Genomic DNA, 16,166 nt, shown 5'->3' with positions numbered 1-16,166 from the left:
ATACTGTATATAACACTATATATATATATATATATATATATATATATATATATATATATATATACACACACTAAACATATACACACATCACTCCAAACATAATTGAGACTTTAATGTTGTTTTGCTGTAAGGAGTAATGCTGCTGCATTAGCTGATTATAGAAGGATAATACTTACCCTTGGTCACAATACACAAAGACTCTCTCACTAACACACACACACACACACACACAATCAGTCAGATTGGAAGTAAAGGCGTTTGCATTATGTCCTGAAGGGTTCTTCTGAGCATCATGTATCTGATGGTTGAGACCATTCGTGTGGAAATGGAGGGTGACAGTCCTGAGAGGAAGGCAGCCAGAGAGGCCTTCAAAACAGAGTTGGGTGAGAAAGACTGTGAGAGAGCTGCTGTGTGTCCTTTAGTCTTTACAGATACGCAGATTATAGTGTGTGTGTGTGTGTATTTGCAGTGGTTGGCTGTTGACCTTCTCTATGGTGCAGTGATTAACCTCCCTCCTCCTCTCAGGATCACCCCTTTATAACGGAGAGCCCTTTGCCCTCCTCCTCTTCACCATGGTAACCAAGTTCTGCAGCATGAATGCGCCCCATTTCCCAATGAAGAAAGTGCTGCTCTTACTGTGGAAGACCATACTGGTCAGTCTCAATATACAATCATCAGAATCACATATGCTTCATTTTAGATAAGTAATTTTGATTCTAGTCTGTTCCATAGATCTATTCTATTCTATTCTATTCCACAGATAATTGACAGCTTATTCTATGCTATTCTGTTATACTACATACACTCTAAAAAATGCTGGGTTGCCAACATTGGGTTGAAACAACCCAGCATTTTTTAGAGTGTAATATTATATTTTAATCCATTCAATTTCGTATACAGATTTCAGTGTTACTACACTCTATGTGTGGCGGCACTTCCCCCTGGGAGAAATCTATATGTATATAATGTAAATATTAAATAGCAGACGGGCTTATTGAAAGTGCAAATTCATTCTCTGCCAGCAGGAGGCGCTTTAAGAGCGGCAGAAACAGCAGTTTCCCCGGTAACTGCTGTAATCAAAACAGCGCTGTGCTACTTTATCAGGCATTAAAGGAAAGATTAAATGAAACATTAAATGACAACAAAACTTTTCTGAAGACAATCGGTTCCCTTCAAAAAAAGATACATTTATATAGAAACACCCATGCCGCGTTTTGACTTTGAAACGTACAGTGCTCATGTTTATTAAACGAAGTCAAAGCCTTTTGGAAAATCTATTTGTGGTGGTCAGTGTTGATATTGTGGCGGGCCACCACAAATAAATCAATGTATGGAAATTTATTCCTTGAATTAAACTTCTTCTGTTCTGTCATTCTGTTCTGTTTCATTCCATACAATACAATCACTATTCTATTCTATTCTATTCTATTCTACACTACTGTTAAAAAGTGTGGGTTCAGTAAGATATTACATCTTACAAAAATTACATTTTTAAAATATATTGAAATACAAACAGTTATTTTAAATTCTAATAATATTTCACAATATTGCCGTTTTTAATGTATTTTTAATCAAATAAATGCAGCCTTAAGAGCATAAGATATTAAAACATTAAAAAAAAATCTTGCCAACCCCAAAGTTTTATTCAGGATTGATTGAAGATTTAATTCTGTTCTATTTTCTTTCATTATGCTACATTTCATTCCATAGAATAATTGCTGCTTATTCTATTCTACCAGATAAAGAGAGGCCTCTTTGGATATTTCAGAATATAAACACTGTGTTTATCATGGACTCTTTCAACTGTAAATCAGGCAGCTGTTTATGTGCCTATAGTACTCTGTCCATTGATTTCTGCGTGTTTGTGCACCTCAGTTCACTCTGGGAGGTTTCGAGGAGCTGCAGGAGATGAAGGTGAGAATGAGAGAACTTTTGAACCTGCCACCGCTCCCTGAGGACAGCATTAAGGTGGTGCGAAACATGCGGGCCGCATCTCCTCCTGCCTCGGCCATGGAGCTCATCGAGCAACAGCAGCAGCAGAAGAGAGGACGCAGGAGTCGTCGGGTACGAGAAACACTCATGCAAATGACTTTCAAAGCAGTTGCAGTTGCACTAGCAGAAACCACGTGTAGATGAAATACATGAACTGTGCCAGTATGAGAACACACAACCTCTCATGCGTATAAACCTATACACTCAGTGTATGAAATACAAAGCACGCACACAAAAAATCTGATCTGTGCTACCTATTACACAGCCCTGCATCTTGAAAAATTAATTCAATCTGATGCTGAGTTAAAAAATATCAGCAAAACTTTCAATGTACAGTTTTTTTTTTTTTCACAAAATAAGAATAAAGATTTTTCAGATTATAGGCTATATTTATATAATGACTGCCATTCAGTAAGATTTTTTATGTTTTTTTTTAAAGTCTCTTATGCTCATCAAGGCTACATTTATTTGATCAAAAATACTGAAAAAACTGTAATATTGCCAAATGTTATAACAATTTAAAATAACGTTTTTCTATTTTAACATACTTTGAAATATGCAAAAATCTGTGATGCAAAGCTGAATTTTCAGTACCATTACTCCAGTATACAGTTTCACATGATCCTTCAGAAATCATCCAGTATGCTGATTTATTATCGCTGCTTAATATTTGCTGCTTAAGATTTTTTTGAGCCTGTGATACTTTTTTCAGGATTCTTTGATGTATAAAAAGTTAAAAAGAACAACATTTATTCAAAATAGAAATATTTTCTATTTAAGTCTTTACTGTCACCTTTTATCAATTTAACACATTCTTGTTGAATAAAAGTATTAATTTCTTTAAAAAAAAGAAAGAAAAAAATTTACTAACCCCAGACTTTTGAACTGTAGTGTATATTGCTACAAAAGATTTCTGTTGTAAATAAATGGTGCTCTTTTAAACTTTTTATTCATCAAAGAATCCTGAAAAACTCACAGGTTCCAAAAAATATCAGCATATTAGAATGATTTCTGAAGGGTCATGTGACACTGATGACTGGAGTAATCATGCTGAAAATTCAGCTTTGCATCACAGGAATATAATAATATAAGGAATAAATGTGAAAGTATATTAAAATAGAAAAAACGGTATTTTAAATTGCAGTAATATTTTACATATTTGCTGGGGGGTTTTCTGTATTCTTGATCAAATAAATGTAGTCTTGATGAGCATAAGAAACTTCTTTAAAAAAACATTAAAAATCTTACTAATCCCAAACTTTGAATGGCAGTGTATATGTATCAGCTTTAATGCACTTCTCAAAATAAAAAAAAAACATTCAAAAGTTTTAATGAAAAAAGTAGTATTCAAAATGTGTTATTTAATTTACAATCTGCTACAGGGTAAGTGGTAGTAATCTCTTCAGGATCATTCAAACATGTGAAAATCGAAAAATAGTTGTAACCTGGCTCAGAGGACGAGAGGAATCATGTTTTTGTGGCAGTTTTTCTGGTTATTAAGGGATAATACAAGACTTCTACACCTTATAAATGGTTGTTGAAAGCAAAAATGCTACGAAATGCATCAGATTTTGTAGTTTTGTAGCGAAACAGCCACTATTTTTGAAATCAACAGCCCAAAATTAGTATGCAACAGTGTTGGATTTCATTCAGTGAATATGACGCAGGGCGGTGTTATACAAATATGACGGCCCACCCAGCCTGCAAAACTTGCACAAGCTTTAAAATAAACACACAAAAGGGACTATATGACACACTTTTGTCCTTAAAGACAACCGAACATTGCATTGGTGATGTCACAATGAGAGTGAAATGCAGCAGAGCACCGATTGGCCAGTCAACATTGTGGACCAATCACAGCAGGTTTTTGACCTTTCTCCTTCCTGTCTCACTCTGTCTCTGTAAGTTTTCTGTAAGACTTTCTCCTCAACTCTCCCTCTTCTCTGCCCTTTTTTTCTCTGGGTTTTGGTTTTCCTGTTGGCTCATCCCCGTCTCTTCCTTGTGTCCCTACAGAGTGCCTTTGTTGATAGCTTGGAAGGAGACAGTCCATATGCCAAGAAACAGGTCTTTACCCCAAACCCCTTTTATGCATTCTCTTTGTTGTGGGCTGGCCTTGCACTCCTCCACTCTCTTTTCCTTCACAGCAATTTGTTTTTCCTTTGAAACTTGATTTGGGGAACGGTTCTGAGAGAAACAGCTGACCATGGACATTAGCAAGACTCTCTATCTCCTCCTGTCTTTCCATTTGCACATCTTTCCACATATTCTCAGTCAATGAGACCCACATAGACACACTCTGGCTCCAACTAGCTAGCAGAATGGCTTCTCATAGGCAACCAATCACAGCTGAGTCACCTCTGTTCATGGTACTGTCCACAGACACACTCATACATTGACTGCACTGGAACAAACGATGACGCTCCACTAATGCACCTCATGCCTGATGCTTGCTCTGAATCTTGCCATTCATGTGTTTGCACAACACTAGGGATGTGAAGAACTTGTTTTTTTGTGCCTTCTGTTGAACTGAATCTGCATAGGAATGTTAAAAAAGGAGCTGCGGTGTTGTATCTGGAATGTGTGAGTCCCCAAAATTGGATTGAAAGTTTTTGTGATGCTTATCATTTGCAGGTTTATAGAACGGTAAGTTTCAGCGATAAGCTCTTAAGTATTGGATGGGGAACATAATCTGAAGGCTAAAATACCAGAAGAATGTGCAGGGAAAAAAAAAAAAAAAACCTGATATGAGTCTTGTTCATTCAAAAAAGTTTCAATTTGGTCAGTTCAGAAAAAAGTGTAAAGAAAAAATGAAAGAATAAAACCAAATCTCATTCACACCATATAAATGATATTTTAAAATCTTAAAGGGATAGTCCACACAAAAATGAATCATCATTTACTCATCCTCAAGTTGTTCCAAACCTCCATGAATTTCTTTCTTCTGTTGAACGCAAAAAGAAGCTATTTTGAAGAATGTTGGTAACCAAACAGTTGGTAGCCATTGACTTCCATAATATTTGTTTTCCATACTATGTAAGTCAATGGCTACCAGCAGCTGTTTGGTTACCAACATATAGGTTTGGAACAGCATGAGGGTGAGTAAATGATGACAGAATGTTCATTTTTGGGTATTATATCCCTTTAATTATGAAATTGGTCTTTCTTAATGAGACTCAGTATCAGGGTCCAGAGTAATATATACATTTGCAACTTGATCTTAAACTCTTTCTCCCTCTCTTGCAGCCCCTGGTCAAGCAGGACAGCCTAGACACTTACAACGAACAGGACCCTTTCAAAAACGATGATGCACGGGATGAGGAAGATGACCCAGAGGATGTGGACAGTGGCATCGAGGGAGAGGTCGACCCTCTCGACAGAGATGTTATTATCCAACCGCCACCACCACCACCACCACTGCGGCCGCCAACGGAGAGAGTGTCCTTCCCCAAGGGACTGCCATGGGCTCCCAAAGTCAGGTAGCGAACAAGGTCTTCATCAAATGTGATGCCCATAAACTGTACTATTTTGGCTCTGACTTGTTTTCAGAGATTTGTTGTTTTGCAATAAGTACAAGCAATTTTTTGTAAATAAAGCTCAGGGAGGCAATAAAGTCTCGGTAAGTCTCGTATGCTCATCAAGGCTGCATTTATGTAACTAAAAAATACAGTAAAAACAGGAATATTGTGATATATTATTCCAATTTCAAATAGCTGTTTTCGATTTTAATATATTTGAAAATGTCATTCATTTCTGTGATGCAAAGCTGAATTTTCAGCATCATTACTCCAGTCTTCAGTGTCACATGATCCTTCAGAAATCATTCTAATATGCTGATTTGGTGGTACTAACAATGTCGCAAACAGTTGTTCTGCTTAATATTTTTGTGAAAACCACGATTAATCTTTTTTCAGGATTCTTTGATAAATAGAAAGTGAAAAAATTTTTTTTTTAAACATTCCAAATGTCTTTATTGTCCACTTAATGCATCCTTGCTGAATATTAATTTCTTAAAAAAAAAATCATACTGACCCCAAACTTGTAGTGTATCTGTAGTGACCCGTCTAACTGCCTACAAAAATCTTCTACAGCTCCTGTGCTGGAAACAGGCTGATTTTAGGACTGCAGAACCTCCGACATAAATAATGCATATTTATGGGCAGAGACAAATGAACAGGGAGAAACACAGAGGAAGAAAAAGAGATGAATTTGCAACAGCGAAAGCTGTGACAGTCACATTTGATCAAATCCTCTTGATAATTCTAAGAGCCACACAGTACAGTATTTACCTCTGTGGCTTCTTTACCTGTGAATTGTAACACTGTGCTGAGCTCCACTGCTGCATGCAGATGAGAACGAGAGCGTGAGGGAGGGTAGAGGTTAGTCCAAAAACGATGAAGGGACACATTTATGCTGCTGTTTTTGATAAGTTTAAGCAGCTGTATGTTGGTAGCAGTCCTGTCCTAAACTGAGAAAAGGCTAAAATAAGTCTGTTTATGTCCGAGCCAACTTCTCATGATGTAGTCAAAAGTAATTCCCCTTTTCCTCCCACAGAGAGAAAGACATCGAGCACTTTCTGGAGACCAGCAGAAATAAATTTATCGGCTTTACCTTGGGAAAGTGAGTCTCTGATCAATTCTCCCGGGCTAAAGCTCAGCTACTGATGTTCTGAATCTATGATAAATGATAATACAGGTCACCTTCATTATCATTAAATCAATAAACGCACGGCTGTCTCTGGTTCACACTGTATATTCTTTCTTTCTAATGCTGCTTTACAGTGACACTGACACTTTGGTTGGGCTACCCAGGCCCATACATGAGAGTGTAAAGACTTTGAAACAGGTAAGCATGGAAACATTTTTGTTTTCTAATATTCTAGTTTTCTAGACAGCTGGATGAGTAACAAAAATTATTCGAACATCATATGCATGAATACTAAACGCTAAAGCATTCTCTCATGCTTTAAATGTTTTGCCATTTTATTGATACTCAATAAGTGGATTATACTGTATATCTGTCAGATTCACCAGCTGTTGAGCCACAGATATGCATTGACTTGAATCCTGTGGTCTAATGCATGCTCTATTGGGGCTCTTTCAGCCAATCACAGTTTAGATATCCGTCCTCGGTCACCATGGCAATTCTCTCTCTCACCCCTTCTCTCTCAAGCACAAGTATGTCTCCATAGCGGAGGTCCAGATCAAGAGAGAGGAGGAGCTGCAGCAGTGTCCCATGACTATGGTAAGTGACTCAGTTTTGCTGTTCTTCTGCGTGTATTACTGGTTCATTAAGCTGTCAGTCAGAATCGCCTCTTTTGATTGGCTAGGGGGAGGAGGAGGTAGAGGAAACACCTGCAGAGATTCTATATTTGGGAATGTTGCCTAGTCTCTCTCAGTATGTAGTAAGTGTCTTCATCTTTTTACACACTCAGATACTTGTGAATATAGCTCAAGCTTTCCAGAAGAATAGTTATATTATTTCTTTCTGATAATATTTCGCAGCAAAACACTATAGGCAAAAGTAAATTAAACTAAAGGCCGTTTTCTCCAAAAATATTTTATTCCCAATAAAAAATTTTTCTGGCTATTAACCAGGGTTATTATAATTAACTAAAACTGAAACCACAATAAAAAAGTTAATTACTTGAATAAAATAAGTGTTAGCTAAAATGTAAAAAAAATGTAAAAAATCATTTCAGTTAGTTGCCAAAGTAACATTTCTCATTTTAATTTAGTTAAACTTGTTGTACTAAAATAAAGACTATATAGACATATTTTTTTAAAAATACTAAACATTACAAAACACAACAAGATTACTAAAATGTTAACTAAAATGAAAATGAAAACAGAAAGTATAAAAATGTCAAAATATTAATAAAAACTAGTACAAAAATAGTATCACAAAGATATTAAAGTAACTAATATTTTCTGCTTTATGTAGTGAGTAATGACAAAAAGAGAACTCCCCTCTGTAAAAATCTGACTTTAATGTGTCAACAAAATGAAACGAGAATTTTGAACCTGGCTTTATGCAATATTCAGGTTTCTGTTCTGGAAATCTATGCAAATTAGTGCATATATTTAATTAGACAGTCTCTCATTTGCATATATGTAATCAATCAACTTGGGAAATATATCTCTTAGTTTATTTTTTTTTACTTACCATATTAACCTGGGGTGTCGTGCCTTAATTCTAAATGCTAACGCTAATACTTTTAAAACATTGCAAATTCATGCTGGCATAAAATTATATTTTTGGCCATAAACATGCATTTAATACTTGTGATGGAGGTATCAGAAGGTTCTACACTCAAGACATAATCGTGAAACTGCTCTGAAAAAATTATATGCTTCCCAATATTGGATTATGCATTACATCTGGTAATGGTGTAGTGGTTAATGCATGCAACTCTCCAGACAAACCTGGTAGGAATGTTGCACTAATGTTAGTCTCTTTGTAGATTGCTCTACTGAAGCTGCTTCTGGCTGCAGCTCCAACCTCCAAAGCAAAGACAGACTCTATCAACATCCTAGCCGACGTTCTGCCGGAGGAGATGCCGTAAGTCTACGCACAAATGCACATACAGCAGAGACGCTGCTGCGTTTGATGTGTGCATGCCGCATGAAAAGAGCAGTGCGCTTTGTTTTAGATGCACAGCAAACATTTCCCGTGTTTGTGTTGGAAACAGAATCACCGTCCTCCAGAGCATGAAGCTGGGCATTGATGTGAACAGACACAAGGAGATTATCGTCAAAGCGACTGCAGCTCTCCTACTACTGCTGCTCAAGCACTTCAAACTCAACCACATATACCAGGTCAGACTCTCTTTATTTGCCATTCCTCTCTCTGCTCGTGTCTCTGTGATGTCTTTGGCCGAACTGACCCTGCGCTCTGCTGATAGGCTCACTGCCAAAGCACCATTCATCACAAGACAACGAAAGAGAGAGAGACAACAATGAGACAAGCACTTAAAATAAAAAAGGATACTCTAAATGCATCAAAAAGAAAGACAAATCTGCCATATTTAAAAGTAAATCTGATCTTCTACACTTCTTGTATTGAGTCATCTCCACTTCAGTAGTGCTTACATTCACCAAACTTTACAGTTTTATTTCTTATTTATATTCTGAAGATTTATGGGTCAACTTTAAAGGGGTTCAAGCATCAAAATAATAGTTTAATACAGCTTACATTTTTTTTCCATGTGTTAGAATGTTTCCTGTTTAATGTTACTTTTTTCTAAGCAAAAAAATATAATGACTATCATACATTTTTACCATGATTTACAGACGACACCCAGTAAAATGTCATTAAGTGTAACAAAATGGCTGCAATATAACAAAGAGTGAAAAATTGAAGGGGGTCTGAATACTTTCCGTACCCACTGTATATACCAAAAAATCTTGTCAGGCTTATTTTAGAACAAGAATCATTACATGACATTAAATCAGGATCACACTGAAGTTACTAATTAATTATAATTTTAAATCTTTACTAATCTTTTCCACTATCCTTTAAAGCACTAGGATTTACCTATTTGTTAGCTAAATGTTTTTTTTTTAACATTTAAAATATAATGCAATTCAGTATGATGACATTTTCTTTTATTTATTGTAATGCGTACAGGTCAGAATAAATATGTTGTTTAATTTTTACATAAAAGCTGTTTATTTATATATATTTGCCTAATTTAATATAACATTTTATTCCTAAAAACTGGCTGTTGACATAAAAATAATGTGATAAAAATGAGATATCCATTCTTTAAAAACCAATGTTCAGATTTATGCTTTGGAAATGTAATGCATATTTAATTAGATAAAACCTTGTTTGCATTTAAACAACATTTTAGCAAACTTAACGTTAAGTTTGTTAAACTTAGCAAAAAATCTCAGAATTGCTCTCCTCATACATCAAATTATTTAAAAATATTACCAGAGGACGAGAACAAAATGTTCTAAAGCCTGATGTGCTTCATCTTGTCAGCACAGTTCAGACTAATCCTGTATGATGAGCATGACAAATTATGAAAAATGAAGGTGTGGGTGTTGTAAGTGGCGCCCTCTATTGGTGGAGAATGGAAGTGGTAAAAATAGCACTGCAGTGGGAACAGTTTGTTTGCTCATTAATGTCTAAAGCTGTGATAAACAGAGAGCAACTGGAAACAAATCACTCTTCAGTATGTATCTGAGAGAACTGATGAATGTCTTGCTAATGAAAGCTTCAGCTCATCAGAGATAGAGGGAAGTTAATTATAGATATTACAGGCCAAACTGACTTCCTCTCTATGTAACGCCACTGGTTTTAAAGGGCCATTCCTCCTTATATTAAAATGTAGTGCTATTCAAATGCTGAAGATTTTTATGAAGTACTTTATTTATGAACGTGATGTTTTGTTTTGTTTTTTCTCTGATAGTTTGAATATGTGGCTCAGCACCTGGTGTTTGCCAACTGCATCCCGCTCATCCTCAAATTCTTCAACCAGAACATTATGTCTTACATCAGTGCCAAAAACAGGTAGACATTTGGATATATGTTCATTCAAAACCAACTTCTGTGTCTGTCAGTCTGTCTTTTAAACATATTGTGTTTTCTGACGGCAGCATTTGTGCCCTGGATTTCCCTCATTGTGTGGTTCATGAAATGCCTGAACTCACAGCTGAAAGCCTGGTAATGATACAAAACACTTTTATTTTATCAGGTTTTTTTACTTAAACTTCAACCTTTTTTGTAGGTAAAGTAGGTGAGTAAAAAAGAAAGAAACTATTATTTTTGTTGTTTGTTAAGATGCTGAATGTGTGTCTGTGTGTGTAAACAGGAAGCTGGTGACAGTAATCAGTTTTGCTGGCGTAATCTCTTCTCCTGCATCAACTTACTGAGGATCCTAAACAAAATTACCAAGTGGAAACACTCAAGAACTATGGTGAGAGAAAGAAAATGTTTATTTTAACGAATAAAAGCATTAAGCCATCTCATTTTCTAATACATAACTAGGCCATAATACATAATAATTTTCAGTGTAAATTGTTCATAAATCCTATTCATTACTATTAGTATTATTTATTTATTTTGTTTTTTATTTATTTTCATGTATTTTTATTTATTTAATTTGTATTATGGCTGCTGTTTTTGTACTATTGTATAACCTTGCCCCACTTGGAAGTAATTTTATTCTGTTTCTCTTGCGGCATGGATTTTTTTTTTTTCATTAAAAAGAGATACAGAATACATACATATCAGTGATGATATATGTATAAATAGCTAATGATATCAGTCAGTGGCATCTCTAATTGTTTGATACAGTCTGTTCATGTGGAGAAAATCTATATAAAGGATTTTTTTAATGAATTAATGAGTTTTTACAAAACAACAGTTTTATGTGGTTTGTGCTGGGTCTCTTTCCTTTACAGATGCTCGTGGTGTTCAAGTCTGCTCCCATCCTGAAGAGGGCGCTCAAGGTCAAACAGGCCATGATGCAGCTCTACGTCCTCAAACTCCTCAAGATACAGACCAAGTATCTGGGCCGCCAGTGGAGAAAGAGTAACATGAAAACCATGTCTGCCATCTACCAGAAAGTCAGACATCGGCTCAATGACGACTGGGCATATGGGAATGGTAAATATCGGGGGGGGGCGGGGTTCACTCAGTGTTTTGGGCAGGGCCTATGAGAAAGACACACAACTGTAGACCCTGTAGAAGGTCTACTGTAGGTTTGGCATCATTAAATTTTGAATTATTTCCTCGGTGAATCATGGGCCATATGCTGCAATTCAGAGGCTGCATCTTTTAAAGGTGCTGTATGAATGTTTTTTTCTTTTTATTGTACTAAAGCATAAAAATACTGTAATATGCTTGCAGATATTTAGGAAACATGCTAATTTCCTACAGCCAGTTATTCTACTTTGAAATGTGTATTCCATGTCTGAATGTCTGTTTTTGTTTTGGTCCACGTGATTCCTCCCACCGCCAATTTACCTAATAGTGTTTCAACACGCTGGGTTGCCAGTTGGCAGAAAACACAGCATATTGCAGCCATGGAATCTAGCAAACAAACTGGGTCAGAGATCACAGATTCTACCCAACCTAAAAAGTCTCTGCATCCATCTAAAAAATCTCTATGACCACATCAATTTATAGTGTAAGGCTTTGTTGCCTTCCATTGTCAATTGCATTTGTTCCTGTTGTGTGTCCTCAATCTGGCAACCCCTTATGAATGTGAAGTCTGAGGAGGAGGGGGTGGCAGAAATGACGCTCTCAAATATTTTGAATTTGGACTGCAGTACCCATTTCAACCACTAGCTGTCAATATTACATACTGCACCTGTAAAGGCTGCATTCGAAGACCGAATGCATCACAGCAATGAGACAAAGGCTGTTTTGGAAGCTCCTTCAAACGTAGCCTCGAAATGCATCATTCGATTCCCGGGCCATTAAGGATATGACAAATAAATCCTTTGCGACCCAGACTAACCATTTAACAATGTTTGGTTCGACCTTCGAAGGATGCAGCCCCTGAATTGGGACACAGCTATTGTAGTTGTTCTCATATGTAATACATGCTCCTATTTTTCATTCTCTTCTGCCAGATATCGATGCTCGGCCGTGGGATTTCCAGGCGGAGGAGTGCGCACTACGCGAGAGCATTGAGAAATTCAATATGCGTCGTTACGATAAGAATCAGAACAGTGAGTTTACACCAGTAGACAACTGCCTTCAAAGCGTTTTAGGCCAGCGCGTCGACTTGCCCGAAGACTTCCATTACAGCTATGAGATGTGGCTTGAAAGAGAGGTTTTCTCCCAACCTATTCAGTGGGAAGGTCTGCTACAAGCCCAGTGATCCTGTTGTGATTATTATGGGACTTTTGTTTCTTATTAAACCGACACAATTACTGTGGAATCACGCAAATACTCAAAGCACTGAGGGTCTGCCGTTCCTGTTCTGTATCCTATTCATTACTATTAGTATTATTTATTTATTTTGTTTTTTATTTATTTTCATGTATTTTTATTTATTTAATTTGTATTATGGCTGCTGTTTTTGTACTATTGTATAACCTTGCCCCACTTGGAAGTAATTTTATTCTGTTTCTCTTGCGGCATGGATTTTTTTTTTTTCATTAAAAAGAGATACAGAATACATACATATCAGTGATGATATATGTATAAATAGCTAATGATATCAGTCAGTGGCATCTCTAATTGTTTGATACAGTCTGTTCATGTGGAGAAAATCTATATAAAGGATTTTTTTAATGAATTAATGAGTTTTTACAAAACAACAGTTTTATGTGGTTTGTGCTGGGTCTCTTTCCTTTACAGATGCTCGTGGTGTTCAAGTCTGCTCCCATCCTGAAGAGGGCGCTCAAGGTCAAACAGGCCATGATGCAGCTCTACGTCCTCAAACTCCTCAAGATACAGACCAAGTATCTGGGCCGCCAGTGGAGAAAGAGTAACATGAAAACCATGTCTGCCATCTACCAGAAAGTCAGACATCGGCTCAATGACGACTGGGCGTATGGGAATGGTAAATATCGGGGGGGGGCGGGGTTCACTCAGTGTTTTGGGCAGGGCCTATGAGAAAGACACACAACTGTAGACCCTGTAGAAGGTCTACTGTAGGTTTGGCATCATTAAATTTTGAATTATTTCCTCGGTGAATCATGGGCCATATGCTGCAATTCAGAGGCTGCATCTTTTAAAGGTGCTGTATGAATGTTTTTTTCTTTTTATTGTACTAAAGCATAAAAATACTGTAATATGCTTGCAGATATTTAGGAAACATGCTAATTTCCTACAGCCAGTTATTCTACTTTGAAATGTGTATTCCATGTCTGAATGTCTGTTTTTGTTTTGGTCCACGTGATTCCTCCCACCGCCAATTTACCTAATAGTGTTTCAACACGCTGGGTTGCCAGTTGGCAGAAAACACAGCATATTGCAGCCATGGAATCTAGCAAACAAACTGGGTCAGAGATCACAGATTCTACCCAACCTAAAAAGTCTCTGCATCCATCTAAAAAATCTCTATGACCACATCAATTTATAGTGTAAGGCTTTGTTGCCTTCCATTGTCAATTGCATTTGTTCCTGTTGTGTGTCCTCAATCTGGCAACCCCTTATGAATGTGAAGTCTGAGGAGGAGGGGGTGGCAGAAATGACGCTCTCAAATATTTTGAATTTGGACTGCAGTACCCATTTCAACCACTAGCTGTCAATATTACATACTGCACCTGTAAAGGCTGCATTCGAAGACCGAATGCATCACAGCAATGAGACAAAGGCTGTTTTGGAAGCTCCTTCAAACGTAGCCTCGAAATGCATCATTCGATTCCCGGGCCATTAAGGATATGACAAATAAATCCTTTGCGACCCAGACTAACCATTTAACAATGTTTGGTTCGACCTTCGAAGGATGCAGCCCCTGAATTGGGACACAGCTATTGTAGTTGTTCTCATATGTAATACATGCTCCTATTTTTCATTCTCTTCTGCCAGATATCGATGCTCGGCCGTGGGATTTCCAGGCGGAGGAGTGCGCACTACGCGAGAGCATTGAGAAATTCAATATGCGTCGTTACGATAAGAATCAGAACAGTGAGTTTACACCAGTAGACAACTGCCTTCAAAGCGTTTTAGGCCAGCGCGTCGACTTGCCCGAAGACTTCCATTACAGCTATGAGATGTGGCTTGAAAGAGAGGTTTTCTCCCAACCTATTCAGTGGGAAGGTCTGCTACAAGCCCAGTGATCCTGTTGTGATTATTATGGGACTTTTGTTTCTTATTAAACCGACACAATTACTGTGGAATCACGCAAATACTCAAAGCACTGAGGGTCTGCCGTTCCTGTTCTGTAATGAATTCTTGTAAATCGAGATGTGTATATATGTGAATATGGAATGGTGGTCTTCCTTATTCTGTGTAAAAGCATCTGGTGCTTTGGGTAAAAATACAAATATATCTGTATATGGAATGATATCTTCTCTAATAACTGAAGCACAATTTATGTATAATAACTGCACAATACAGTATTCTAACATATATACTATTCTGAAATGATCAAGATTTATTTATATGGTCACTCACTGTGTTTAACTGTGGAAATGTTTAATATTTATGTAAATATGAGCACTTCATGAGGTTATGAGGTAGCACCTGTGGCAGGGTCTTTCTCAAAAAGTGCTTGTGTGGAGTTGATGTGTTAAAAATTCATTTATTTATTTATTTTTCCCTGTAGCATCATGTGTTAAACAGGAGGGTGTCTATGTTCTCGAGAAAGCAGCGAGTCACCACTTTTTGTCCCCACGTAGCACTGCACATCACACAAAAGACCCCTGAGCAGCACAATACACACATTCACAGTGGCCTTGGTGACTGTACCGTCACCCACACTAAGCATGTCGCTCACTAAATGGTGCTGTTTTTTACACGTTTTATCTCCTTGCTAACTGCGTCATTCTCTTCTGAGATTATATAAAAATTTGTGCTCTCTCCATCAAAACAGTGTCATATACGGCACCTCACTGTTCATTCATGCTTGTTTTACAGGGTTTGTCTTGCAATATAATTTATTATTTTTTATATTCTCATTGTTTTGTACTAAATTAAGGTGCGGTGTAAATGAAACTACCTATGATGATCCATGCCAAATACAGCACCATCACTTTTTTTTTTTTTAATATGTACACTGATTTGTTGTACAGACTGCACTGTAAGTGAATGTGGAAAATTGATGTAAGAGTCTTTAAAAATTATAAAGAGAGTTAATAACCATAACATTGTGTAACATATCTCTGTCTGCAGTTTTAGTTTTGTGTCATATTAACTCACACACTAGATGATCCACAGAGAAATTACTAAATTGTAAATATTCAGTTTACCACAGGAGGTCGTCAAGTTGAACTAACTGTGATTGATTAATTTAGTGTAAATCTTTGAAATGGGCAGCGTATAAGATATTTTTCCACTTTATACCATCACATTATTTCCTCATGGAAAAGATAAAAACTGACCATCGAGTCAGAAAACAGTGACGATGATTAATCTTGAATACATAAACGAGCTTTAAGGATCATCAAACTCCACGAGAGTCTCATAGCAGATGATAAGAGCTTGATTTTTTTATATTGGCGCAAAATCGTGTCTTCTCTTGAAAACTACAACTGCATAATGCGACG

At 36.9% G+C, this 16,166-nt stretch overlaps 2 protein-coding genes across 3 annotated transcripts in view; both read left to right on the top strand.

The window, feature by feature from the left end:
- The window catches only part of strip2 (striatin interacting protein 2), a 27,388-nt gene extending 14,470 nt beyond the window's left edge, over window positions 1–12,918 (top strand). The window contains exons 7-22 of one of the 2 annotated variants that reach the window (XM_016444234.1): window positions 277–383; window positions 526–653; window positions 1,876–2,064; window positions 4,006–4,056; window positions 5,236–5,468; window positions 6,544–6,609; window positions 6,771–6,834; window positions 7,162–7,233; window positions 7,319–7,393; window positions 8,453–8,550; window positions 8,681–8,807; window positions 10,409–10,509; window positions 10,596–10,662; window positions 10,811–10,915; window positions 11,403–11,607; window positions 12,579–12,918. In XM_016444234.1, the coding sequence (XP_016299720.1) occupies window positions 277–383; window positions 526–653; window positions 1,876–2,064; window positions 4,006–4,056; window positions 5,236–5,468; window positions 6,544–6,609; window positions 6,771–6,834; window positions 7,162–7,233; window positions 7,319–7,393; window positions 8,453–8,550; window positions 8,681–8,807; window positions 10,409–10,509; window positions 10,596–10,662; window positions 10,811–10,915; window positions 11,403–11,607; window positions 12,579–12,829 (1,939 nt within the window). In that variant the 3' untranslated portion in view covers window positions 12,830–12,918. The remainder of the gene's footprint in view (window positions 1–276; window positions 384–525; window positions 654–1,875; window positions 2,065–4,005; window positions 4,057–5,235; window positions 5,469–6,543; window positions 6,610–6,770; window positions 6,835–7,161; window positions 7,234–7,318; window positions 7,394–8,452; window positions 8,551–8,680; window positions 8,808–10,408; window positions 10,510–10,595; window positions 10,663–10,810; window positions 10,916–11,402; window positions 11,608–12,578) is intronic. The other variant, XM_016444235.1, reaches the window with a different exon arrangement.
- A 393-nt stretch (window positions 12,919–13,311) lies between these two features.
- On the top strand, window positions 13,312–15,754 carry LOC107656435 (striatin-interacting proteins 2-like). Its single transcript, XM_016444303.1, has 2 exons — window positions 13,312–13,516; window positions 14,488–15,754. The coding sequence occupies exons 1-2, from the start codon at window positions 13,312–13,314 to the stop codon at window positions 14,736–14,738; spliced, it is 456 nt and encodes a 151-aa protein (XP_016299789.1). The 3' UTR covers window positions 14,739–15,754.
- The last annotated feature ends 412 nt before the right edge of the window (window positions 15,755–16,166 follow it).

The sequence above is a fragment of the Sinocyclocheilus anshuiensis genome, unplaced genomic scaffold (assembly GCF_001515605.1).
Source record: "Sinocyclocheilus anshuiensis isolate Anshui unplaced genomic scaffold, SAMN03320099.WGS_v1.1 scaffold183, whole genome shotgun sequence".
NCBI classification, from domain to species: domain Eukaryota; kingdom Metazoa; phylum Chordata; class Actinopteri; order Cypriniformes; family Cyprinidae; genus Sinocyclocheilus; species Sinocyclocheilus anshuiensis.
Note: the sequence above shows the minus strand (reverse complement) of the source record. Positions and strands in the feature narration are given on the sequence as shown.